The following is a 25,131-nucleotide window of genomic DNA, read 5'->3' as shown; positions in this document are numbered from 1 at the left end:
CAGCAGTGAAAAATAGTCTGTTATTGTCAGCTCATGTTTGTGTGCATCTTCACGCAGCGGCTTTCGTTGGATTTAATCTAGCTGTTATTCCTCGTCCTAACAGTTGACACCAATATTTTTGGGGGAAACTTTCAAACTTGACACACGTTGGTTGTAGTCTCCGGTTTTCTCCTCCTTGTGTCAGTAACTCGATATTAGGAAGGTGTTCTTAATGTTTTGCACACTCGGCGGATACGGTCTGTTTACTTCATCTGACCCACAGCTACATCTCTGTTAAATTGAATGAGAGAGTATGAGCTAGAGACATGGGACCTTTGCATATGCTCTTTTCGAGGTTGACCTGATGTTGAAGCCACCTGCTCGGTGTGGTGATCAGGGGTCAGCGTGTTCCACACACTGCTCGTCTGTGCAGATGCGTACCACACCACACCATTCCACACGCTGACCCTGCCCACCTCTGTAGTGGAATTATATTCAGTTGCACATGATTTCTGACTCTGGCCTGTTAAGTTGTTTATCGGTGACTTCGGCTCTTTCCATCGGATACCTTCCAGATTGTATCATCGATCACACGGAGCGCTGGATCAGGCTTCCCGTTTCTGTTTCACAGCCGCTGAAAAATGAAACTGAATGATGAATGCAATATGGATTGATACAGTAGTTGATGATGAATACTGTCAAAACCGGTTCGCTTCATTGGGGAGAGCGGGCACGTTCATTAATTATGACTCTGCATAAAACTTTGACATAATTACAGTGCATATGAAGTAGTTCCATGGAAATCCGGCGTCTGAAATAATTTTCTAGTAACAGCATGCTGTGCATAAAAGCAGATTAGGCATTCTGAAGAGATAGAAATGTTGACTTCTACAGAACAAACCCCATTTACATTTCACTTGGATTTTTTCCCCCCCTATAATTCTGTGTACTTAAAGCCATCCACCATTCCTACTGTACAGTGTGTATCCGCTTCATTTCAATATCACCTCCAGCCCCTTACACGTCCTGCTGTGCTGCAGCAGGCTACTATACCACCGCACTATAAGACAATCAGTTGAGCCACTCGGCCTTGCAGCCAGGTGACTCCGCTCATCTTCTCTCTCTCTCTCGCTGCGCTTATAGATCATTGATGCAGGAGACGGTGGAATACCTTGCATAATTAAAGGCCTAAAATTCATTAGTCTGGTTGTCAGGGGAACAATTAAAATGGAGTGGTGGTGTGCAGTGCAGTGCTGTGCTGCGTAGCGGGGCTTGCTGTGTAAAAGCTTCCAACTACTAACCAAAACCAGCCATGGACCTGACTCTCAGCCAGAGAGATATTAGCTAGCTGCTTGCCAATTAACAAGGGAGAGACAAATTAAAAAAAATATGATCAAATCTGGAGCAGAGGAATGTGGGAAATTATATTGGTTTGAATAATCATGGAGTGCGAGGGAGAGACAATATGGAGAGAGAGAATAAGCAGGAATAGAGAGAGGGAGAGAGAGAGAGGGTACGGAGTCAGCAAAAGTGACAGAACAATGCTCCACCAAGGACAGGAACAACACAAGGCCGTGTGTTGTTGCTGAACAAGAGAAATGTTCCATCCTGTTGCTCCCTGTGCTCCTTCTGTTAAGTTGATGAAAAGCCAGTGAGGAGGACAGAGGGGAGAGTTTGTCAAAGCGATGACAGGCAGGCTGGCAGCACTGAGTACACTGTGTGTTACTGTATAGAATGGTAATGAAGCAGGGGTTTGCCTAATTGTGGCCCTGGAGTGGCTGTGAGGCTGTGCTGTGCCATTAGGCTTCATCCACATGAAAAGGAGGGCAAGGCGGACATGCCCCAAGCACTGTGGAATCCCCCCCCCCCCCCCAAACCTAATGGGTGTCTCTTTTGTTATTGATCAAGCCTGGACTGTGCCATGTAAAACCATAACGTTACTGTGGAAGGATTTCAGTGTTGTTACAAGACCGCTGTCTCTGTTTTCCTGTGGTTTGAGCTGTGACAGACGAGTCTGTTTGAGGAGTGTGTGTGCGTCTGTGTGTGTGGATGTTGTAGTTTGGGGGAATGAAACCCTTGCCATCTTGGGCCACAGAGTACTTTCGATTCTTATTTTAGCAGTCCGGACAAATGTCACAGTTTCTAATTTCGAGAACATAGTGACCTGAAACCCAGAATGACAGGATCAATGGCCTGGATGACCAAAAGCCTCTTTCACTTCCCTGAAAACCGGAGCAATATCTAGCATGGCATCAAGGAGATATGAAACGTTATGAACATGAAAAATACTGAAAATAGAAGCAGGGGTTTTATTCCAAGGCCACAGTCTGTTATTTACATGCTATCCAATATATTAGATGCAGACGACACCAATGCTTTCTCTTATTATTTCTTCTTAAAGCATACCGAAGTCTGACTCACGGTGTGTGTGTGTGTGTGTGTGTGTGTGCGCGCACGTGCATGCATGCGCACGTGAGTCATATCTTACTACATGTCACGTTTTCAAGACTCATAACTTTAATTCTAAACATTTTGTGTGGGCTTCTTCTGTTCCCAGGCCTGGCTGTATCTCTCCAGTTGCTGCACGGGGACATTGAACAGCTGAGGAGAGAGTACATGGTGTTGTTCACCAGAGGAGTGTCCATCACCAAGAAACTGGGCTTCTCTGACATCATCATGCCAGGTACGAAACCGCCCACGGAGCCAGCCTCTTCTTTGGTCAAAACAGAACCACGTCTGTACTGCACTGGTTTTGCAGGTAAATCAAGGTATACCACCGCGTTCACGAAAATGGAGTCACGTGGCCTGCTATATTAAGAAGACCTGCTCTATTGACGTTAGACTGGGCAAAACAAGTGACCTACGCTACTTTGAGCGAGGTATGATCGTCGGTAGCAAACACGCCAGTTTCAGTATCTCAGAAACCGCCGGCCTCCTGGGCTTTTCACGCACGACAGTGTCTAGGGTTTACCGAGAATGGTGCTACAAACACAACCATCCAGTCAGCAGCAGTCCTGATGGCCAAAACAGCGCGTTGATGAGAGAGGTCGAAGGAGAATGGTAAGAATCGTGCAAGCTAACAGGTAGCCTACAAATAGCGGCGCAGTACAACAGTGCAACAACGTTAGGTCCCTTGGTAACAATTGATAAACAATTGAACCCCAGGCAAAGTGTGGTATGTTCTGAAGGAAAAACGGGGGTTCAACCCAATACTAGATGACCTAATAAACTGTCCGGTGACTGTATATTGGCATGAATAACTGTACATAGTAAAGTGTACAGTAAAATGCACTTGCGAAATAAACACAAAGCCATTGTTTGAATTAAGAAAAAAAATCGGTGTACATTCATTCATAGAAGGAGAAACACAAAAAGAGGAAGCGTTCGCTGTGTCCCCTAGTGTTTTGCCTTCTACAGTAACTCAACATTTATACATCTCTTTGTCAGAGAGTCTTCTCCCACTTTCAGTGTGCCCCTGGGCTAGTGATTTTAGTCTGTGTATGCTCCTGTAGGCAGAGGATTATAGTCAGGCTGCGCTGCTCTCTCTGTCAGCCTCCTGGCTGTGTGTGTGTATGTGAGTCAATCTCTCTGGGTTACCATGGTGATGCCTATTAGCCAGTTGAGATGGACCCTGAACACCATTAGATAGAGATGGGAGAGCTATTTACACACACACTCACACACACACACACACACACACATGGGCTAAAATAAGATGACTTCCTCTCGTTTCTATTCTGTGGCTAACCATTCTCTAAAGCGAATACAGACCCGTGTTCTCTCGTGCAGATGTTGCCTTGCTACGTTGCCTTGCTACGTTGTGCTACTTCTCCCAAAAAAAATATTTTTAAAACATGTACCGCCACCACTCGACTATTTCCTGCCCAAGACTGCCCTTCTAATTTCTGCTCCAGTCCAAAGGCTGCCTTGAGTGTATACATGTGTCCTTTCCTGTAATTATTCTCTAGGCGGTGAAGTTACAGACAGACCTCCTCGGGAGACTGTTTTCATATGAGGCAGCTACTAGCTACTCGCGTGTGTGTGTGTACACCTATCTCAGTACAGCTCTAACACTTCTAACTGGCTCGGATACTTCAGTTATCGATGTACAGCAACAAAATACAGACACTTCCCAGCAGATCAGAATGTAAGTGAGGATGGAATTAAGAGAGTCTGGTGAGGTGATGGAATAGCACATGAACGTGTTATCACTAGACGACTGTGTGTGTGTGTGTGTAGCCACATGGCATCGATGTCACCCGTCTGGAGCCATACTGCAGGAAGCACCTGCCATCTTTAATGGCACAGTTGCTTAGCCGTAATGTCTTACTTTGACTATACGTCCAATCTACTTCCTAAGCCCCACACACACCTGTAAGTGCAACAGAAATGTCTGAAAGTGCAGGCGCAAGTGAAAACCAAACCTTTGGAAAAACACAGATTTATTTTTCATATTTTACATGTTATTGTAAGCTTATGAGGTATGCAGGGAGGGTGCCACTGTACAGTCCAGTGTGACTCAGCTGTACGCCTGCTGACTGCCTTTGGGAAGTTGTTTTTGTGGAATGTTCAGATTCCGAGCCTTCAGACCCGTCTGCCCTGAAAACAGATCTGTGCCTTGTGCCAACCCCGTGTCAGTCCCTGTCACTTCCATGTCTGTCAATGGGGTGAAGAGGTCACCCTATCCTTGCTGACACTGTGATGTGTCAATGCATTGGTCTCCTCTTTGCTGATAGATATGAACAGACTTTTCTCCTTCACTTTAACGCTGTACTGACATTTAACTCGAACATGTATGTGTATTACGTCAAATGTAAATGACCACTGAACAGCAAGAAAAATTGCAGGTTGGCTTTACATGTATTTATACTAACACACATGACAGGCAACTTCTTTCACATTTGACATATTTACATTTTACATTTAGCAGACGCTCTTATCCAGAGCGACTTAAAGTTAGTGCATTAATCTTAAGATAGCTAGGTGGGACAGGCACAGGAAGTACATTTTTCCTCAATAAGTGCTGATTAAGGTTATGGGGGGTCGCGGTGACGAGGAGGATTATTTGAGATACTGTTTGAAGAGGTATGATTTCAGATGTTTTCTGGCAGATGGACAGGGACCCTGCTGTCCTAGCTTCAGGGGGAAGCTGGTTCCACCATTGGGCTGGACTGAGAGGGAGCTGCCCTTCCGTAGGGGTGGGAGGTCCAAGAGACCTGAGGTGGCAGAACGGAGTGCTCGGGTTGGGGTGTAGGGTTACAGCATAGCATGAAGGCAGGGAGAGGCAGTTTCTCTTGCTGTTCCGTAGGTAAGCCCCATGGTCTTGTGGTGGATGCAAGCTTCAACTGAGGAGGAGCGGGGTGACATGAGAGAACTTGGGAAGGTTGAAAACCAGGTGGGCTGCAGCGTTCTGGACAAGTTGTAGGGGTTTGATGGCACAAGCGGGGAGCCAAGCCAACAATGAGTTGCAGTAGTCCAGACGGGAAAGGATAAGTGCCTGGATTAGGACCTGCACCGCTTCCTATGTGAGGTAGGGTCGTACTCTACAGATGATGCAGAGCATGAACCTGCAGGGGCAAGTCATTGCTTTGATGTTTGCAGAGAATGACAGGGTGTTGTCCAGTTTCACACAAAGGTTCTTTGCACTATGGAAGGGCAACACTGTCAACTGGGATGGCGAGGTCTTTGAGTGGGCAGGCCTTCCCTTCTTGCGGAGCCGAGTGTCTTCGTGTATAGAGAGAAGAGGAGAGGGCTTAGAACCGAGCCCTGGGGGACACCAGTAGTGAGAGTATGGAATGCAAACACACATCCTCTCTACGTTGCAGGGTAGGATGTAATCCAAGAGTGTGTATAGCCTGAGACGCCCCGCCCTGAGAGGGTGGAGAGGAGGATCTGATGGTTCAGTGTCGAAGGCAGCGGATAGATTTAGGAGAATGAGAACAGAGGAGAGAGAGTCAGCTTTGGCAGTGAGGCGAGCCTCCGTGACACAGAGAAGAGCAGTCTCAGTTGAGTGACCCGGTTGGGATCAAGAAGATCGTTTTGAGAGAAATAACAAGAAAGTTGATCAGACAGCACGCTCAAGTGTTTTGGAAATCAAATAAAAAAGGGATACAGGTCTATAGTTTTCGACGTCAGATGAGGGGAGCAACTCGGGCCATTTTGAAATCAGAGGGGACACAGCCAGTGGTCAGGGATGAGTTGATGAGGGAAGTGAGGAATGGGAGAAGGTCTCCAGAGATGGTCTGGAGAAGGGAGGAGGGGATGGGGTCGAGCAGGCTGGTTGTCGGGCGGCCAGACCTTACTAGTCACATGATATCATCTGGAGAGAGAGGGGAGAAAGAGTTCAAGAAATACGGGTAGTTCTGTGTGATTGAGACCAGTGGACTCAATAGGCTGAGTGAATGAGTAGTGGATGTAGTCAAACTTTTTTTCAAAGTGGTTGACAAAGTACTCGGCAGAGAGGGAGGGGATGGAGGATTAAGGAGGGAGGAGAAGGTAGAAAAGAGTTTCCTAGGGTTAGAGGCAGACGCTTGAAATTGAAAGTGGCTTCAGCCACTTACAGAGGAATACATAGGAAGAGAAGGTAGAGATGAGGAAGTGAAAGGATGATAGGTCCTCTGGAAGTTTAGTTTTGTGCTATTTTTGCTCAGCTGCCCTCATCCCTGTTCTGTACGCTCGCAATGAGTCACTCAGCCAAGGAGAGCGACGGGAGGGCCGACCTGGCCGGGAGGAGAAGGGACAGTGCGAGTCATCGGATGTGGAAAGGGAGGAGAGTAGGGTTGAAGATGCAGAATCAGGATACAGGAGGGAGAAGGATGATAGGATAGAAGAGGTGAGAGAGTGAATATTGTGACAGTGCATGAGCATCTGGGTAGGGGCTGAGCGGTTAGGGTTGGAGGAAAGGAGACAGAAAGGAAGCAAAGTAGTGACCTGGATTGGGATTGCAGTGAGATTAGTAGGCGAACAGCCTCTAGTAAAGATGAGGTCAAGAATATTGCCTGCCTTGTGAGTTGGTGGGGATTGCGAAAGCGTGAGGTGAAAAGAGGCGAGGAGGGAAAGAGAGAGTTGGAAAGTAATGAATCGAAAGAAGACGTTGGGAGGTTGAAGTTGCCAAGTACGAAAAGCCGGTGAGCCATTGTCAGGAAAGGAGCTTATCAAGATGTGAAGCTCATTGAGCAATTCTCCAAGGGCACCTGGTGGGCGATGGATGACAATAATGTTAAGCTTGACTGGACAAGTGACAGTGACAGCATGGAATTCAAATCAGGAGATGGACAGGTGAGAGAGGGAGAAAAGAGAACATCTCCGCTTAGGAGAAATGAGTAGCCCTGTTCCACCACCGCAATGCCCAGATGCTCTCGGACTATGAGAGAAAACATAGTCCGATGAAGGAAGAGCATAGGGATTATCAGTGTTTTCTGGGGTGATCCATGTCTCCGTCAGGGCCAAAACGTCAAGGGACTGAAGGGCAGCATAGGCTGAGATGAAGCGTTCTTGACCGCTGTTCCAAACATGTGTCAGAGAACACAGAATTCCACATGGGATGTTTGCACAGTATACACTACATTAGAACGGTTGCAGCCAAGGGGTGGGAAGAGTCTGTAAAGCCTATCGGGAGAGGTGAGAGAGTGGTGTGGAGCCTTCCTCGAACAACTTTGTTTCGGCGACGGTCTTAGTTTTGTGACATAACCGCCAATGACACGACCCCCGCTTACACCTCCCTGTACTAATTGCCGATTGTCTAGGAGAGATGAAACCACTCCACATCCAATACTGTCACTGGTTACAAAAACAAGTCACAAATTGATCTACCCCTCGATCCTGGTTGATGTGTCAACAATCACCTGAGATTTAATAGCAGTCAGCAGTTCGCACACCAAGTAGGCCACTGGGTAGACAGGCAGCACTTAAAGTCGATGGCCCTCGCTAGCAAAAAGGCCGTACTAGAACACAACAGACAGACCAAAAATATATACCTCTCACTCCTGGAAATATCAGGAGTCCTCTAGCTATAGAATGAAGCGAATTACTAATATGTTTCTACATTGAAAATAGAATCAATCAAACACTAGATGAGGGCGTCTGTTACTTCGACCACGAAAGAGAACACGGCACCGCAGGCCGAAACGTGGCTTAAGTTTACTCACACACAGGTTATTGGAACCACTCTGTTCACTCTCCTGCAGGAGAGATGAGGAATGACCTGTACATGACGCTGGAGAAAGGAGAGTTTGAGAAAGGAGGGAAGAGCGTTGCCAGGAACGTGGAGATCACGGTCTATGTGTTGGACATCGAAGGCCAGGTCATGAAGGTAAGATGACACATTCCTTAATTACTCCATTCATTACTTTGAGCAAATTTAGTTTTTCATATTACAGCCATGATTGGGCTTTCAATTCTCATAGCTGTACTGTATCAGTCAGGCTGAACGAGGCTAAGGTTGTCTAATGTCGAAGACCTATATGGGTACGTCTGGTTGAGTGTTGATGAGGATGAGTGTTGGTCCACTGGTAGGTTACTCGTTTTCTCTGTAAAAACACTGTGGTTTCCTGATCAGACAGGATGCTGCTGCCATACACAGAAAATAGATTTGATTCTGCTGCCAGTAGAGCTCTCCTCTGCATGCAACCCTGTCACTCACTCCGTACAGAGTGAGAGACAGAGAGTGCTGTGCGTCACAGGTCCAGTAAACAGTGTGTGTGTCCTGCAATCTCCCTCCTCTCGCCATTTCTTGCTTTCATCTCCACCTACCTATTAACACCCCTCTCTCCCCACTCTCTCCTCTCCCCTCTGCCCTCTCTTCTCTACCCCTCCTCTGTTTCCTCTCCAATCTGCCCTCTCTTATCTACCCCTCCTCTCTTTCCTCTCCCCTCTCTCCCCATCTATCCTCTCTCTCCTCCCTCCCTCCTTTCTCTCCCCTCTCTTTATCCTCCCCCTCTTTCTCTACCGCCCTACCTCTCTACCTCTCTCCTGTTCTCTCTCTCCTCCAGAGTTATGTAGCGGCTGGTTCAGGGGAGCCTGGTGGGGATGAGTACCACTCCTTTGTGCTCTACCACAACAACAGTCCCCGCTGGGCTGAGCAGATCAAACTACCCATCCCTGTGGACATGTTCAGGGGCTCTCATGTCCGCTTTGAGTTCAGACACTGCTCCAGTAAGACACTACCGTACTCTACCACTACTCTGGGATAGTGTATTGTTTGTGTGGGGGAAGAAGGATGCTTGTGTGTGTACGTTTTTCTGGTTGTGTGTGTGTGTGTGTGTGTGTGTGTGTGTGTGTTTACTGCACACTTAGCTGTGTAAACTCCCACAGCAGCCCACCCTAATGAACCCAACTAATAATGACCTGGCCCGTCAGTCTGTCTGTTCACCCTGTTGCGTGAGTGACCATTCACTCTGGCTCTCACTCTCTGCTGGAGATCCTTACCACACACTGCACTGTTATTTTCACCTTGTGTGGGTTGTTATTACGCCCTGGTGTCATCATGCTGCTCCAATATTGTGTACTCCAATATTACTATATACACTACCTTTCAAAAGTTTGGGTCACTTAGAAATGTCCTTGTTTCCCATGAAAACATACATGAAACGAGTTACAAAATGAATAGGAAATATAGTCAAGACATTGACAAGGTTATAAATAATGATTTTTAATTGAAATAATAATTGTGTCCTTCCAACTTTGCTTTCGTCAAAGAATCCTCCATTTGCAGCAATTGCAGCCTTGCAGACCTTTGGCATTCTAGTTGTCAATTTGTTGAGGTAATCTGAAGAGATTTCACCCCATGCTTCCTGAAGCACCTCCCACAAGTTGGATTGGCTTGATGGGCACTTCTTATGTACCATACGGTCAAGCTGCTCCCACAACAGCTCAATAGGGTTGAGATCCGGTGACTGTGTTGGCCAGTCCATCATAGACAGAATACCAGCTGACTGCTTCATCCCTAAATAGTTTGGAGCTGTGCTTTGGGTGATTGTCCTGTTGTAGGAGGAAATTGGCTCCAATTAAGCTCCGTCCACAGGGTATGGCATAGTGTTGTAAAATGAAGTGATAGCCTTGCTTCTTCAAGATCCCTTTTACCCTGTACAAATCTCCCACTTTACCATCACCAAAGCACCCCCAGGCAATCACATTGCCTCCACCATGCTTGACAGATGGCATCACAAGCACTCCTCCAGCATCTTTTAATTTTTTCTGCGTCTCACTAATGTATTTCTTTGTGATCCGAACACCTCAAACTTAGATTCCTCTATCCAGTGTCTGTGTTATTTTGGCCATCTTAGTCTTTTCTTATTATTAGCCAGTCTGAGATATGGCTTTTTCTTTGCAACTCTGCATAGAAGGCCAGCATCCCGGAGTCGTCTCTTCACTGTTGACGATGAGACTGGTGTTTTGCGGGTACTATTTAATGAAGCTGCCAGTTGAGGACTTTTGACTTTTGGGGCGTCTGTTTCTCAAACTAGACACTCTAATGTACTTGTCTTCTTGCTTAGTTGTGCACCGGGGCCGCCCACTCCTCTTTCTATTCTGGTTAGGGCCAGTTTGTGCTGTTCTGTGAAGGGAATAGTACACAATGTTGTACACGATCTTCAGTTTCTTGGACATTTCTCGCATGGAATAGTCTTCATTTCTCAGAACAAGAATAGACTGGTGATTTTCAGAAGAAAGTCTTTGTTTCTGGACATTTTGAGCCTGTAATCGAACCCACAAATGTTGTTGCTCCAGATACTCAACTAGTTTACAGAAGGCCAGTTGTATTGCTTCTTTAATCAAGACAACAGTTTTCAGCTGTGCTAACATAAGGGTTTTCTAATGATCAATTAGCCTTTTTAAAATGATCAACTTGAATTAGCTGACACAATGTGTCATTGGAACACAGGAGGGATGGTTGCTGATAATGGGCCTCTGTACGCCTATGTAGATATTCCATAAAGAATCTGCCGTTTCCAGCTACAATAGTTATTTACAATATTAACAAGGACATTTTCTAAGTGACCCCACACTTTTGAATGGTAGTGTACATGTTTTGTATTATGAGACTAATATCAAGTCAGTCATGACTCCTCTTATGTGTGATTTGGGGATAACAGACTCTCTCACACTAAATGTGGATATGCTCTGTGGCCCTGTAGAATTTGGAGGCCGGTTCAGTTGACATTGGGTTATTAATGCCGACTCTATCTCTCTAAAGGAACTTTAGCTTGCGATGATCCTGAAGCACTGCCAGTGATATTATGGGTGTGGAGTGTTTACTGTTTGTCAGGTGCTATTTTAGCCCACTGTCGAGGCTAACCTGCCCAGAGAACAGATGACATACACAACTGAAGCACAAGTCAAGAACATTACAACACACAACAACTTTACCCACAACACCACCACCACCTACCGTGTCTCACAGACATCTAACACCAATATCTTACATTTGGTGGTGGCTACAGTGATTGCAGTTTGAGCTTCTACTTTGTTTCTATGGTAACCGCTATCTGTTGAGACTCTGGGGCCATTGTTGACAACAATTTTTCAGTGCGAGCCGCTATTTGCTAATGACATTTCGCCGTTGCCACGACGATGTCACAGCACCAATTTCTTGCCGCGGTATCTGATGTAGTGTTTTCACCCCCACTCCCACCTCAACCCCCCTTGTGCTTCTCTGCCTGTCTGAAAACCCGCAAAAATATAGTGACCAAGTCGCTAAATTGGCGACAATGTGTGGGGCAGAAGCCGCAAGGTCAGAGGTCACAGGTGGGTCAGAGGTCAGGGGAGACATTTACAGAGATCTGTGGGCTTATTTAGATTCAAGAGTTGCAGCGGAGGCACCACAATGTGATTTCAATTGACATAATATGTACGTTAACTTTTCAATTGACATTAGCAACGGACGGTCATGTTATCGTAAGCTTATGAGGTATGCAGGGAGGGTGCACCGGTACAGTACAGTGTGACTCAGCTATATGCCTTTTGCCAGCCTTTTGGGCGTTGTTGCAGAGAGAGAGTTTGGGGGCTTGGCAACAGACATTCTTGCACTGCAGCTTAAAATTGACCGTAAATATCCCAGTCACGTTAGCCAAACTGTAGCCGTTAGCCAGTAAGCATGTTAACCACAAACTATTAAACTACCCTTACAAAGCAATGTTGCAGTTTTGAAACCGCAGTAAAAGTGCAGTACCTTCAGCCGACTGTGGTATTTTGGACACAGTAATTGCAGAAGGACTGCAGTTATACTGCACTCTGACTGCAATCTTTTTTTGTAAGGGTATGCAAGAAATATGTCTTCATCTTAACAATATTACACACTTGAATAATGCAACAATTCACAAGCATGTGTAGACAACAATAAATACATTACGTTTTAGCTTCAAGACAAAAGCAGTTATTGATAGCTAACTAGATGTGAGCATTTCACAGCTTTACATGACAGTAATTAGTAATTAGTCTATTCTTAATTAGTCTATTCTGGAATCTCCAACATTCGTCAGTGTAAAACGGGCCTGTGTCTCAGAATCTCCTTATATTCCTCTTCCAGGCCTGTAGTTGAGTGAGTCTCGGTATGTCTCCCTCTCCCACGACACCTCTCATGTGATGTCCACCTCCTGCTCTGACACAATGCTGCCCTTATGGGCATACTGCAGCCTCTACACAACTATGACTCATAGGTGTTGTTTTTCAACCTGCTACCTTAAAGGTGCCATTTTCCCTCACTTCCCCCAAGGCTCTTAAAATAGAGATTAGAGCTTTCGGGTTGAACGGATGCATAACACGGGAGTCTGGTGAGGGGAGGATGGCTCATAATAATGGCTGGAGTGGAGTAAATAGAATGAACTCCATTCCAGCCATTGCTGTAGCGCCGTCTTCCCCAATGAAGGTGCCACCAGCCACCTGTGATGCGCAACGGCGCCGTCTAGTGCTCTATAGTATAGCTGTCTGATCGTAGGGTAGCCGAGAGTAGCGGCGACCTGTGTGTTTTCCCGGGACAGTGACGTTGGAATGTGTGCTGTGTTCCACAGCCAAAGACAAAGGAGAGAAGAAGCTGTTTGGCTACTCCTTCGTTCATCTGATGCAGGAGGACGGACGGACACTGCCGGACGGCACCCACGAGCTCATCATTCACAAGGTACCGGGGTCCTACTGTGCGCACGCACGCACACACGCAGTCATTTCTCACTCGTCCACCGTGGTAGTCGTCACTTAGGTAGGCGCTCCACGTTAGTGGCGGATGAGTCAGTCCATGCCGTTTAACGCATGGACTGAGACCTTGAGGGGGGAAAACGCTGTAATAATGCAGTCCCGGTATTATTATTATTGATTTGGGGCTGCATGGCTCCACAGTGAAGGCTTAGGTGGGTCAGGTGCTTCAGCAATGAGCAGGCTAGCAGGATGATGAGTAATATCTGTGTATGTGATGTCCACTAACCGTGTGTGTGTGTGTGTGTGTGTGTGTGTGTGTGTGTGTGTGTGCGCACGCTGGGTGGGTGGGTGGGTATTTTCTGTGAGCACTCACTCAAACATGCACAAATACACACACACGCATATCACATGCTCACACGGCTATTTCCCGTTGAGACTTTTCCAGCTCATACTCTGTCATAAACAGGCGCTTGCCATCCCAGCTGGTTTTTATTGCTACCCCAGTAAGCTCTCCACTTAACACATGCCCTGTCCAAAGCAAACAGCAGCTAAACCAACCCTCAGGCATTGCCAATTAAACATAGCTCTGCACTACGGGGCCTGTTTTGGGTGTAGCTCTGAGTAATTGCAGGTTGAGATAGACGGGGCTAGGGAGCATAAGCTGCAGAGACAGAGGTTACAGAGCACACAATAGTTTGCTGCAGGCTAGCAAGGAACTGTTCTGAGAGACGGGCAGGGCTCGTTAGCACCTAAGGCAGGGTAAGAGAGCATGCACGGGTTGTGGATAGTCTGGACTATTCTGAGACGGAGAAAGACACACAGGCAGGGTTAAAGAGGTTTTGTCCTGAAAGAGAGACAACATAATCCAAGGTACTGTAGAGAGACCGACAGGTTATAGGTTGTGTAGACCCATCTTAGTTGGACAGTCCTACAGAGAGAGAACAGAGGAGTTGAGACAGTAGGAAGAACCGTTATGCAGACACTCCCTCCCTGTGGTTCTGGGCTTGGCTCTCTGCAGGTTGACCCCGCTGCTCTTTCCTCGTCCAGCTCACCACCTCATTAAGAAGACTCCCACTACTGACAGGTCATTTCCCCTAACGCAGGAGAAACCGAGAGATTTAAAAAAAACACCTTGGCCTGGCTTCAGATGCGTGAAGTGCTATAATTCATAACAAATACAGCTGCTTTTGGAGCCTTGCGCTTTGAAGTGCGTACACGCGTCTCCCCTTTTGTGGCTCTCTGATGTGCTATTACCTGAGACAGCCGGTTCTCCGTAGGATTTTAGGGGAGTTGAGGGGAGTCTTCTTGTGTTGTTTTCCATTGGCGTAGAAAATCCACTTACCGTCAGATGGAAGTCAGGTCAAAAAGCTGAAAGAAATTGACGTGGCCTAGTTCCTCATCGCCAAAATGGGGAAGAGGGATTCAGCACTAACCACGTGTAGGCGTCAGCGTGGGAGTAGCCTGCCTGAACTGTTAGTCAGAACACACTTAAACACGAGCTTCAAAATTCTTTCCAGTCTGTGCCGATACATTAGAAAGCATGGCTAAAATAATTTAAAGTTGGAGAAATGGAAAATGCACAGTGCTCACTTTATAGTGTCCCCAGCCCTTTGCCATGTTTAATTGAAAGAAATATACTGTAGTTTGAATGATGGTGATAATAATAATAATATATTAAATCCCACCATGAGCACTTTCCGGGGTGTATGGAAGCAGCATATTGTAGTGGAAGAAACTCCTTAATGTTTGAGAATGCAGTTAAGTAACGAACCAAATACCGTAGTACATTAGCCTTTTTCTCCAGTCTCCTGTAGTGGCTCTAACCCACTGCTGCATCTCTGCTCCTTTCAGTGTGAGGAGAATGCTAACCTCCAGGACTCGAGCTGCTACCTCAAGCTGCCCTTCTCCAAAGCCAATCTGCCCGGCAACAACCAGGCTGTGAAAGGCACCAAGGAATGTTTTTGGATCACCTCCTTCCTCTGCTCCACTAAACTCACACAGAATGGTAAGAGTGGAAGTCAAAAGTACTAGAGCATGCATCTGCACGGTAGACCTACACCCGAACCAGTAGACCCACACCTTTCCCACACCACTGTAGGCCTGCTCCAACTTTCTATGGCTCTATTACCCAGCGACAGATCACTTACTAGTGTAAAGTGTAATTGGGTCTGTATCTGACTCGTCCGGAGTCGTTGTCTTGCCTTGAATATTACTGTAGAATTGTTGAATTCTCAAACGGTCTACCACTCCGTGTAAATATTCTGAAACGTGAGTTGCACAAAGTGAGTCGAGACATTGTGCAAGGAATATGTCTAGTTTATTGTCTGGGGAAATACAGGTACTTCCTCACATCTAGACTGACAGCATGTTGCAGACACCTTCAGAAGTGCAGGTGGGAGACTGAGTCCTTTATTCTTCAACCCAGATATTTTATTCACATCGTCTGGGGATTTTAACACCGGGAGAATTGCTTTATGTCTTTTTAAAGCTCGCTACATTATGAGATGGCGTCATTATTTCGATTTTTGTGCATTGTTTGAATGTAAATGTGTTGTCTTATTATATCTTTTAAATAGAATAGAATTGCATTGTTTTTTTTTCTCCCCAGAAGGAGCTTCAGTAATTCAATTATAGCACTTAAACCATACGCCCTCATATTGCTTTGACACAAATGTTCTAGATTTCCCAAATAGTGATGCAAAGTTGTTTCTCTGTACGGATACTCAGGGTAGTGTATTCAATAACGCTTCTTCATTGCCTTGCCATGATATTGTTTGACAAGACAACGGCACGTTGCCATTTCATGCAGAAACCCAGGCTACTGTGCAGATGTAGAGTCTTTAATTTGATCACTTTTGTTGCTGAGGAAATGCAAACTTGTGATTTATTTGAATGTAGTTTTTTTTTTTTGCTGCAGGATTATTTTCCTGCTGTAGCAAACTGGCTCAAATTAAGATCCTATATCTGTATGTTTCTCTCTGTGCGGGTGTGTGTGTCTAGGAACCAAGAGTCAACAGTCTCTCACTAACTGAGGTTGTCCATGATGTAACGGTCGTTGTTTCTCTTCACGTGTCTCTGTAGGTGACATGTTAGACCTGCTGAAGTGGAGAGCCCACCCAGAGAGGATCAATGACAGCCTGTTAAAGCTGAAAGAGATCGATGGCTCTGAGATAGTCAAGGTACCGCCCCTCCCCGGGGCCTCCCATCTTCACCCTGATTGGTTCAGGATCACGTCACTCAAACGATGTCCTGTTTAGATTGGCCTTTTTGTGATTTGCTTGAAAAAGTCTGCCCATCTTCAAAACAGAAATGTGTTCTAGATGTGTTTTATAGATGTATCATATGATTGTCACCACGTGATCTCACAGATATTCACTCATGTATGTCTATTGCTCTATCTCTCCCTCACCAGTTTCTACAGGACACACTTGATACACTCTTTGGGATCTTGGACGAGAGTTCTCAGAGGTATGGGCTGAAGGTGTTTGACTGCCTGGTAAGTGGTTACTGCTTCTGGGGTCTTCTATTTCCTAGCATATTGTGTTCTCCCTCCCTGACAGCTAAATCGTTAGTTGATTCGACACACTGCTGGTTGAATGCTGGTTGGAGCCAGGATTGGGATGTCATGACTGCAGAACTAATTGTGTGTGTGCGTGCGCATGAGTTGGGAAGTAGACCAAGCCTCATTAGAGAAGAAGGCCTGTGTCCAATAGTGGCTTACTGTGGTCAGAGAGAAAAAGTGCAATGATGCATGGTGAACACAGACACAGACACACACACACACACACACACTGGAAGCTTGAGCCAATGGATGTGCTTAATATTGTAATGCTTCACAGCCTTCGCTGATCAATCCCAGACATGCTGCATCACTCTAATATAGAGCTGAGGGATTGATCTGCTTGCAATTGACTTGGTCCAGTCAATCAATCACTCACTCACTCACTCACTCACTCACTCACTCACTCACTCATTCATCTCTGCTCTGCTCTTCTTCATCATGGGTGAAAGTGAGGCAATCAAACTGCCTTTGTGACTGCATGATGAATGTGGACAACTAGGCCAGTTTGCGTCACATAGGAGGTTAGGTTGAATAAATATATATCTATCTTTTTTGGAATGTAACCTTTATTTAACTAGGCAAGTCAGTTAAGAACAAATTCTTATTTACAATGACGTTCGTTGTTGGCTAAATAAAGAGTGTTGCATTTTGTGGCAAGCATGTGACTGAGTTATTTCCCTTCCTCTTTCAGGTCCACATCATTAACCTGCTACAGGACAGCAAGTTCCATCATTTCAAGCCCGTCATGGACACCTACATCGAGAGTCATTTTGCTGGAGCCTTGTCTTACAGGTGTGTTTCTCTCTTTCTCCTCCTAGGGTGTATTATGATTGTTTTACGGTTGTCCTATGGTAAGACCTACGGTATACTACCTGGTGATAATGGTGGGCGGCAAAAGGTGCTTCAGTGGTGTGAACGAGTCACCTGCGGCGCCACCTGTTTGAAAACTATAAGTAGGATCATGTGTCCTCAATGTCTCACGTTGATTTGGGCCTGCAAGCACACACTTCCTGCCACATACGCTCACTGTTCCTCAGACGCTGTGCTGTCGCCTCCAACTCACATTGTGATACACTCACACTGTTCTGCCCACACTGCCTGCTAAGCGCTCACACTGCTCATTTCTCACTAACACCCCTCTCCTGTCAGGCTCACAGCTAAAGCGCTCACCTCTCCCTCACCTAAAATAAACTCAATAAACTCACCCTCCTATATAGAGAGAGTGTGTAGCCTGCCTCTAGACTCATTGTCTACGGTGGTTTAGTTGAGTTGTTCAGTGATTTCAGTAGGATATGATACTGTATGTACACTATACACTACCGTTCAAAAGTTTTGGGTCACTTAGAAATGTCCTTGTTTTTCATGAAAACATACATGAAATTAGTTGCAAAATGAATAGGAAATATGGTCAAGACGTTGACAAGGTTATAAATAACAATTTATAATTGAAATAATAATTGTGTCCTTCAAGCGTTGCTTTTGTCAAAGAATCCTCCTTTTTCAGTAATTACAGCCTTGCAGCCTTTGGCATTCTAGTTGTCAATTTGTTGAGGTACTGTGAAGAGATTTCACCCCATGCTTCCTGAAGCACCTCCCACAAGTTGGATTGGCTTGATGGGCACTTCTTACGGTCAAGCTGCTCCCACAACAGCTCAATAGGGTTGAGATACGGTGGCTGTGCTGGCCAGTCCATCATAGACAGAATACCAGCTGACTGCTTCATCCCTAAATAATTATTGCATAGTTTGGAGCTGTGCTTTGGGTCATTGTCCTGTTGTAGGAGGAAACTGGCTCCAACTAAGTGCTGTCCAGAGGGTATGGCATGGCGTTGCAAAATCGAGTGATTGCCTTCAAGATCCCTTTTACTCTGTACAAATCTCCCACTTAACCACCACCAAAGCACCCACAGACCATCACATTGACTCCACCATGCTTGTGAGATGGCATCAAGCACTCCTCCAGGATCTTTTCATTTTTCTGCATCACACAAATGTTATTTTTTGTGATCCGAACACCTCAAACTTAGATTTGTCTGTCCATAACACCTTTTTCCAATCTTCCTCTGTCCAGTGTCTGTGTTCTTTTGCCCATCTTAATGTTTTCTTTTTATTGGCCAGTCTGAGATATGGCTTTTTCTTTGCAACTCTGCCTAGAAGGCCAGCATCCCGGTGTCGCTCTTCACTGTTGATGTTGAGACTCGTTTTTTGAGGGTACTATTTAATAAAGCTGAGGACTTGTGAGGTGTCTGTTTCTCAAACTAGACACTCTAATGTACTTGTCCTCTTGCTCAGTTGTGCACCGGGGCCTCCCACTCCTCTTTCTATTCTGGTTAGGGCCAGTTTGCGCTGTTCTGTGACGGGAGTAGTACACAGCGTTGTGCGAGGTCTTCAGTTTCTTGGTAATTTTGCACATGGAATAGCCTTAATTACTCAGAATAAGAATAGACTGACGAGTTTCAGAAGAAAGGTCTTTGTTTCTGGCCATTTTGAGCCTATAATCGAACCCACAAATGCTGATGCCCCAGATACTCAACTAGTCTAAAGAAGGTCAGTTTTATTGCTTCTTTAATCAGTACAACAGTTTTCAGCTGTGCTAACATAATTGCAAAAGAGTTTCCTAATGATCAATTAGTATTTTACTGTGATAAACTTGGATTAGCTAACACAACGTGCCAATGGAACACAGGAGTGCTGATAATGGGCCTCTGTACGCCTATGTAGATATTCCATAAAAAATCTGCCGTTTTATAGCTACAATAGTCATTTACAAAATTAACCATGTCTACACTGTATTGCTGATCAATTTGATGTTATTTTAATTGACAAAAATTGTGAACGGTAGTGTATATGCAAAGGTATGTGGACACCCCTTCAAATTAGTGTATATGGCTGTTTCAGCCACACCCGTTGCTGACAGGTGTATAAAATCAAGCACACAGCCATTCAATCTCCATAGACAAACATTGGCAGTAGAATGGCCTTACTGAAGAACTCAGTGACTTTCAATGTGGCACCGTCATAGGATGCCACCTTTCCAACAAGTCAGTTCGTCAAATTTCTGCCCTGCTATAGCTGACCCGGTGAAATGTAAGTGCTGTTATTGTGAAGTGGAAATGTTTAGGAGCAACAATGGCTCAGCTGTGAAGTGGTAGGCCACACAAGCTCACAGAATGTGAGTGCTGAAGCCCGTAGCGTGTAAAAAATCGTCTGTCCTCCGTTGCAACTGTTCATTGGGAGCTTCATGAAATGGGTTTTCATAGACAAGCAGCCACACAAGCCTAAGATCACCATCCACAATGCCAAGCCTCGGCTGGAATGGTGTAAAGCTCACTGCCATTGGATTCTGGAGCAGTGGAAACGCGTTATCTGAAGTGATGAATCACACTTCACTATCTCGCAGTCTGACAGACGAATCTAGGTTTGGCGGATGCCAGGAGAACGCTAACTGTCCGACTGCATTGTGCCAACTGTAAAGTTTGGTGGAGGAGGAATAATGTTCTGGGGCTGTTTTACATGGTTTGGGCTAGGCCCCTTAGTTCTAGTGAAGGGAAATCTTAATGCTACAACACACAATGCCATTCTAGACAATTCTGTGCTTCCAACTTTGTGGCAACAGTTTGGTGAAGGCCCTTTCCTGTTTCAGCATGACAATGCCCCCGTGCACAAAACGAGGTCCATGTAGAAATTGTTTGTCAATATCGTTGTAGAAGAACTTGACTGGCCTACACAGAGCCTTGACCTCAACCCCATCGAACACCTTTGGGATGAATTGGAATGCCGACTGCGAGCCAGGCCTAATCGCCCAACATCAGTGCCCGACCTCACTAATGCTGTTGTGGCTGAATGGAAGCAAACCTCTGCAGAATGTTCTGACGTCTAGTGGAAAGCCTTCCCAGAAGAGTGGAGGCTGTTTGCGTGGCAAAAGGGGGGACCAACTCCATATTAATGCTCATGATTTTGGAATGAGTGTGTCCACATACTTTTGACCGTGTAGTGTTCCAATTCAGTACTAGAAATAACATTGTGCACTTTATTAGCTGGTTATGTCCAACAAAATGGTGGCTGTCTCTTCAGTACGCTATGTGCCCAAGGGAAAACCAATCAACATGCGATCACGTTCCAATCACAGAAAAGCAGGCGAAACATCTCCCACACAGATGTTCATTCTGTGCAAATTACTGTGCTCTCTCCACCATTTTCCCTTGTACTCCTACTGTCTCTTATGATGTTGTTCAATTATCTGTAAGTGTGTGCTCTCAAACCTGGCCGCTAGTGTTAATACACTACACAGTGTGAATCTGCAATGTTGTTATCGCACCATTGCACTGCCACACACGGATGTTTTCTAAACCAACCCTTGTGTTCTCTTTCTTTTGTTGCATGAACAGAACACAATCGAAGGTTGTTCAGCCCTAGATGTTGTTTATGAACACCATCGCCATACATTTTTACATGCACTGTCAAGCGTTTACTCACGCTACACCAAGGCGTCCTTTGTGTGTTGCGCCTCTGCGATATGTCTGTGGATGCTTGGGGTTGTTGGTGGAAATGCATTGTGATCGCAGGGAAAGGTCGAGGTCAGTAGTTGATGCTAGACGTGTGTCTTTCGCAGGGACCTGATCAAAGTACTGAAGTGGTACGTGGATCGCATCGTAGACGCTGAGCACCAGGATCACATTCAGCAGGTCCTCAATGTGAGTGTGTGCTCCTGAACGCACGCACGCACACACGCACACACACACACACACACACACACACACACACACACACACACAGAGACCGACAAACAACCAGAAAAACGTACACACACAAGCATCCTTCTTCCCCCACACATAGGATATCTCCGTATCATTCATTAGTCTCTTTTCGCCACCTCTCTCTCATATTGTTGCTGCATGCAGTTTCAAAAAGTAGAAATGCTATACCTTGGGTGTTCGACATTTCCATTACAAGTTACTTTTAATGGCCTAGTAGCACACTTAATTGCAGGGACCCACATCAACGACACTAATATGTTTTCCTATTATGTTTTAAGACCAGTGTTGTCTAGCATTATGGTGGATGAGTGATGTTATCAGTGAGTAACTGTGTGTTACTTTATGCCCCCCCCCCCCAGGCCACTGAGTACATCTTTAAGTACATCATCCAGTCCCGGCGTCTCTTCGCCCTCGCCACCGGGGGTCAGAGCGAGGAGGAGTTCCGTTGCTGCGTCCACGAGCTGTTCATGTCCATCCGCTTCTTCCTGTCCCAGGAGAACAAGATCACCAGCCCCGTCACGCAGACACAGGTGTGTCGGTGTGTGTGTTTTTCTGACTGTGCGTGTGTGTGTGTGTGCACGCACGTGACATTGACACAGTGGCTTGACGCAGTGCAGACATGAAACATGCCCCACATGATTGATAGAGAGCACAGAGGTTATCAACATTGCATCCTGGTCTGTCTTGCTTTATATGCCATGGGCATTAACAGCAGGAGGCAGGCTTCTCTCTGTGTGTGTGCGTGTTATGTTTCAAGCAATAAGCAATCCCACTTAATTCAGTTTGATTTGTAAGAAAATGTTTTTAATTGAATTTCACGCAGATTATAAACCCTGGAGATACTTTGTAATTCATATTTCATACTTTGTCTTGGGGGGCTGAACAGCACAAAACCAGGCTGAACTGCTCTCCAGGAAGACTAAAACAAAGCTGCTAAACACACCCACAAATAATCTGAATTACACACAGTGTAGCGTGTGTGTCTGTGTGTCTCTGTCTTCAGCTGATGTCTTTGTTTGTACAGACACACACAGTAGTATGAGGGTGTGTGTGTGTGTGTGTGCCTATGTGCTTATTATACACCAGAGACCCGCTTGTCCTCCTTCCCCCAAATCCTCGAGATCCTAATCTACAGTAATAGATTATGTGTGTGTGTGTGTGTCCCTGCTCTCTCTAGTAATCGTCTCTCTCCAGTGGCTCTCTGTTGGCCTCCAGCCTGTCTCTCCCTTGGGCCCTCCACAGATAATGTGTGGGTCTAATTCAAGGTTGCACACTAAGATATAAGCCACTGGGCTGTGTGTGTGTGTGTGTGTGTGTGTGTGTGTTTACTGCACACTTAGCTGTGTAAACTCCCACAGCAGCCCACCCTAATGAACCCAACTGATAATGACCTGGCCCGTCACTCTGTCTGTTCACCCTGTTGTGTGAGTGACCATTCACTCTGGCTCTCACTCTCTGCTGGAGATCCTTACCACACACTGCACTGTTATTTTCACCTTGTGTGGGTTGTTATTACGCCCTGGTGTCATCATGCTGCTCCACCTGTCCTCCCTTCCAGTACCGCCATGAAATCATTTTAACTAGACACAGAACAGTAACAGTAACCATGCACAGTAACAGTGTGCACCTCTTAGCACAATCGAGTTAAACAAATGGCTGATTGCTGATCTATTGTAATCTTGATCTACAACCGAACAGAACAACGGCTATAGGAGAATGCAGGTCAAGCCACTACTAATCCATGTTAATATTTTTAATGACTGGTATACGTCCACACCATTCCAACATAGAATAGCTGCTTTTTTAAACATACTTAACTACCATTTTCTAGAAGGAAAACTATTTTACTCATATTGTAATTAATTGTAGGTCATATTTCATAGCAACCTGGAAACACTGGACAGTTACTTATAAAGGTAGACTTTTGGGCAAAAACGCCAAAAATAATGGCTTTAAACTGTGTAACTGCTCGATGCACCATCACACCAGGTCATTTTTAATTCTTAAAAACAAATTATGAGTAACATATTTGGACACAGAAGTGCCATTTCTTATCGAGCTCCACAGATTCTGTTACAAAAAGAAAACCTGTGAAATGACGTCAACACATGCTGGAGGAGTTACTGGCTAGCTTAAAGTGTCTAGCCTAGCTAACAAACTAGCTATGTCGAGTGCAGCGCTCACGACCAGAACGACACATCGATGAACCACCAAAGGCACACCGTGTTTCTGTTTGAAAAATGAGAAAGAGGAGGAGTTGGACTGTTTTTCGTAGATTGCACACATTTCCAGCAATTCTACACATTTTGCCATGGCTTATGACACGTTCATATGCCATCTGGTGGGTTATAACACAACACAATGTGGATTAAGTCCAGGGGTAGGAATGCTTTCGGAAGGCACTGTAGGTTAGAGATGAGGGATATCAAGATATATTATACTGTAGTGGAATTGTGTTTCTGTACAGGCATAGAATAGACGTTCTGCTGTGTGTGTTGGGGGTCCTAGACTGTATCGGTTGAAGCATTGGTTATTATTGGTTTGATTTGTCATGGGCCACATTTACTGAATATACAGTAGCCTATTTGTTAGTGTAACTGTTGATCACTTTAGGTATAAGCGTCCTCTAGATAAGTGTGTTCTACACCTAAATGGTATGGTTTGAGTAACATTTTCTAATAAGGCACAGGCTAATTTATAGTCAGTATATGTGTTAACCGTGAGTCACTTTCGGTAGAAACCTGTACTACATACTGCTAGATAGTTACTGTGCCTTGCAAAAGTATTCGTCCCCTTGACGTTTTTCCTATTTTGTTGCTTTACAACCTGTAATTTAAATTGATTTTTATTTGGATTTCATGTAATGGACATGCACAAAATAGTCCAAATTGGTGAAGTGAAATGTATTTATTTATTTTACAGAAAAGTATTCACCCCCTTTGCTATGAAGCCCCTAAATAAGATCTGTTGCAACCAATCACCTTCAGAAGTCACAAAGTTAATTAGATTGCACACAGGTGGACTTTATTTAAGTGTCACATGATCTCAGTATATATACACCTGTTCTGAAAGGCCCCAGAGTCTGCAACACCACTAAGCAATGGGCACCCCCAAGCAAGCAACACCATGAAGATCAAGGAGCTCTCCAAACAGGTCAGGGACATCCCACAGAGCACCATAACCTTGAAGGAGCTGCAAAGCTCCACAGCGGAGATTTGAGTATCTGTCCATAGGACCACTTTAAGCCGAACACTCCACAGAGCTGGGCTTTACGGAAGAGTGGCCAGAAAAAAATTGCTGTTCGCCAAAAGGCATGTGGGAAACTCCCAAAACATATGGAAGGAGGTACTCTGGTTAGATGAGACTAAATTGAGCTTTTTGGCCATCAAGAAAAATGCTATGGTGCAAATCCAACACATCTCATCACCCCGAGAACACCATGGAAGCATGGTGGTGGCAGCATCATGCTGTGGGGATGTTTTTCATCATCAGGGACTGGGAAACTGGTCAGAATTGAAGGAATGATGGTTGGCGCTAAATACAGGGAAATTCTTGCAGGAAACCTGTTTCAGTCTTCCAGAGATTTGAGACTGGGACGGAGGTTCACCTTCCAGCAGGACAATGACCCTAAGCATACTGTTAAAGCAACACTTGAGTGGTTTAAGGGGAAACATTTAAATGTCTTGGAATGGCCTAGTCAAAGCCCACA

The 25,131-nt window shown here is 45.4% G+C and overlaps 1 protein-coding gene across 6 annotated transcripts in view; it reads left to right on the top strand.

Moving 5' to 3' along the window:
• Positions 1–25,131, top strand: part of LOC110490257 (dedicator of cytokinesis protein 4) — a 142,642-nt gene that overhangs the window by 68,880 nt on the left and 48,631 nt on the right. For all 6 annotated transcript variants that reach the window (XM_036944554.1, XM_036944552.1, XM_036944555.1 and 3 more), the window contains exons 13-22: positions 2,537–2,662; positions 8,166–8,290; positions 8,970–9,132; positions 12,984–13,090; positions 14,956–15,109; positions 16,186–16,283; positions 16,517–16,600; positions 17,358–17,458; positions 21,278–21,359; positions 21,782–21,952. In XM_036944554.1, coding sequence (XP_036800449.1) covers positions 2,537–2,662; positions 8,166–8,290; positions 8,970–9,132; positions 12,984–13,090; positions 14,956–15,109; positions 16,186–16,283; positions 16,517–16,600; positions 17,358–17,458; positions 21,278–21,359; positions 21,782–21,952 — 1,211 coding nt within the window. The remainder of the gene's footprint in view (positions 1–2,536; positions 2,663–8,165; positions 8,291–8,969; positions 9,133–12,983; positions 13,091–14,955; positions 15,110–16,185; positions 16,284–16,516; positions 16,601–17,357; positions 17,459–21,277; positions 21,360–21,781; positions 21,953–25,131) is intronic.

This window comes from Oncorhynchus mykiss, chromosome 15 (assembly GCF_013265735.2).
Source record: "Oncorhynchus mykiss isolate Arlee chromosome 15, USDA_OmykA_1.1, whole genome shotgun sequence".
NCBI classification, from domain to species: Eukaryota; Metazoa; Chordata; class Actinopteri; order Salmoniformes; family Salmonidae; genus Oncorhynchus; species Oncorhynchus mykiss.
Note: the sequence above shows the minus strand (reverse complement) of the source record. Positions and strands in the feature narration are given on the sequence as shown.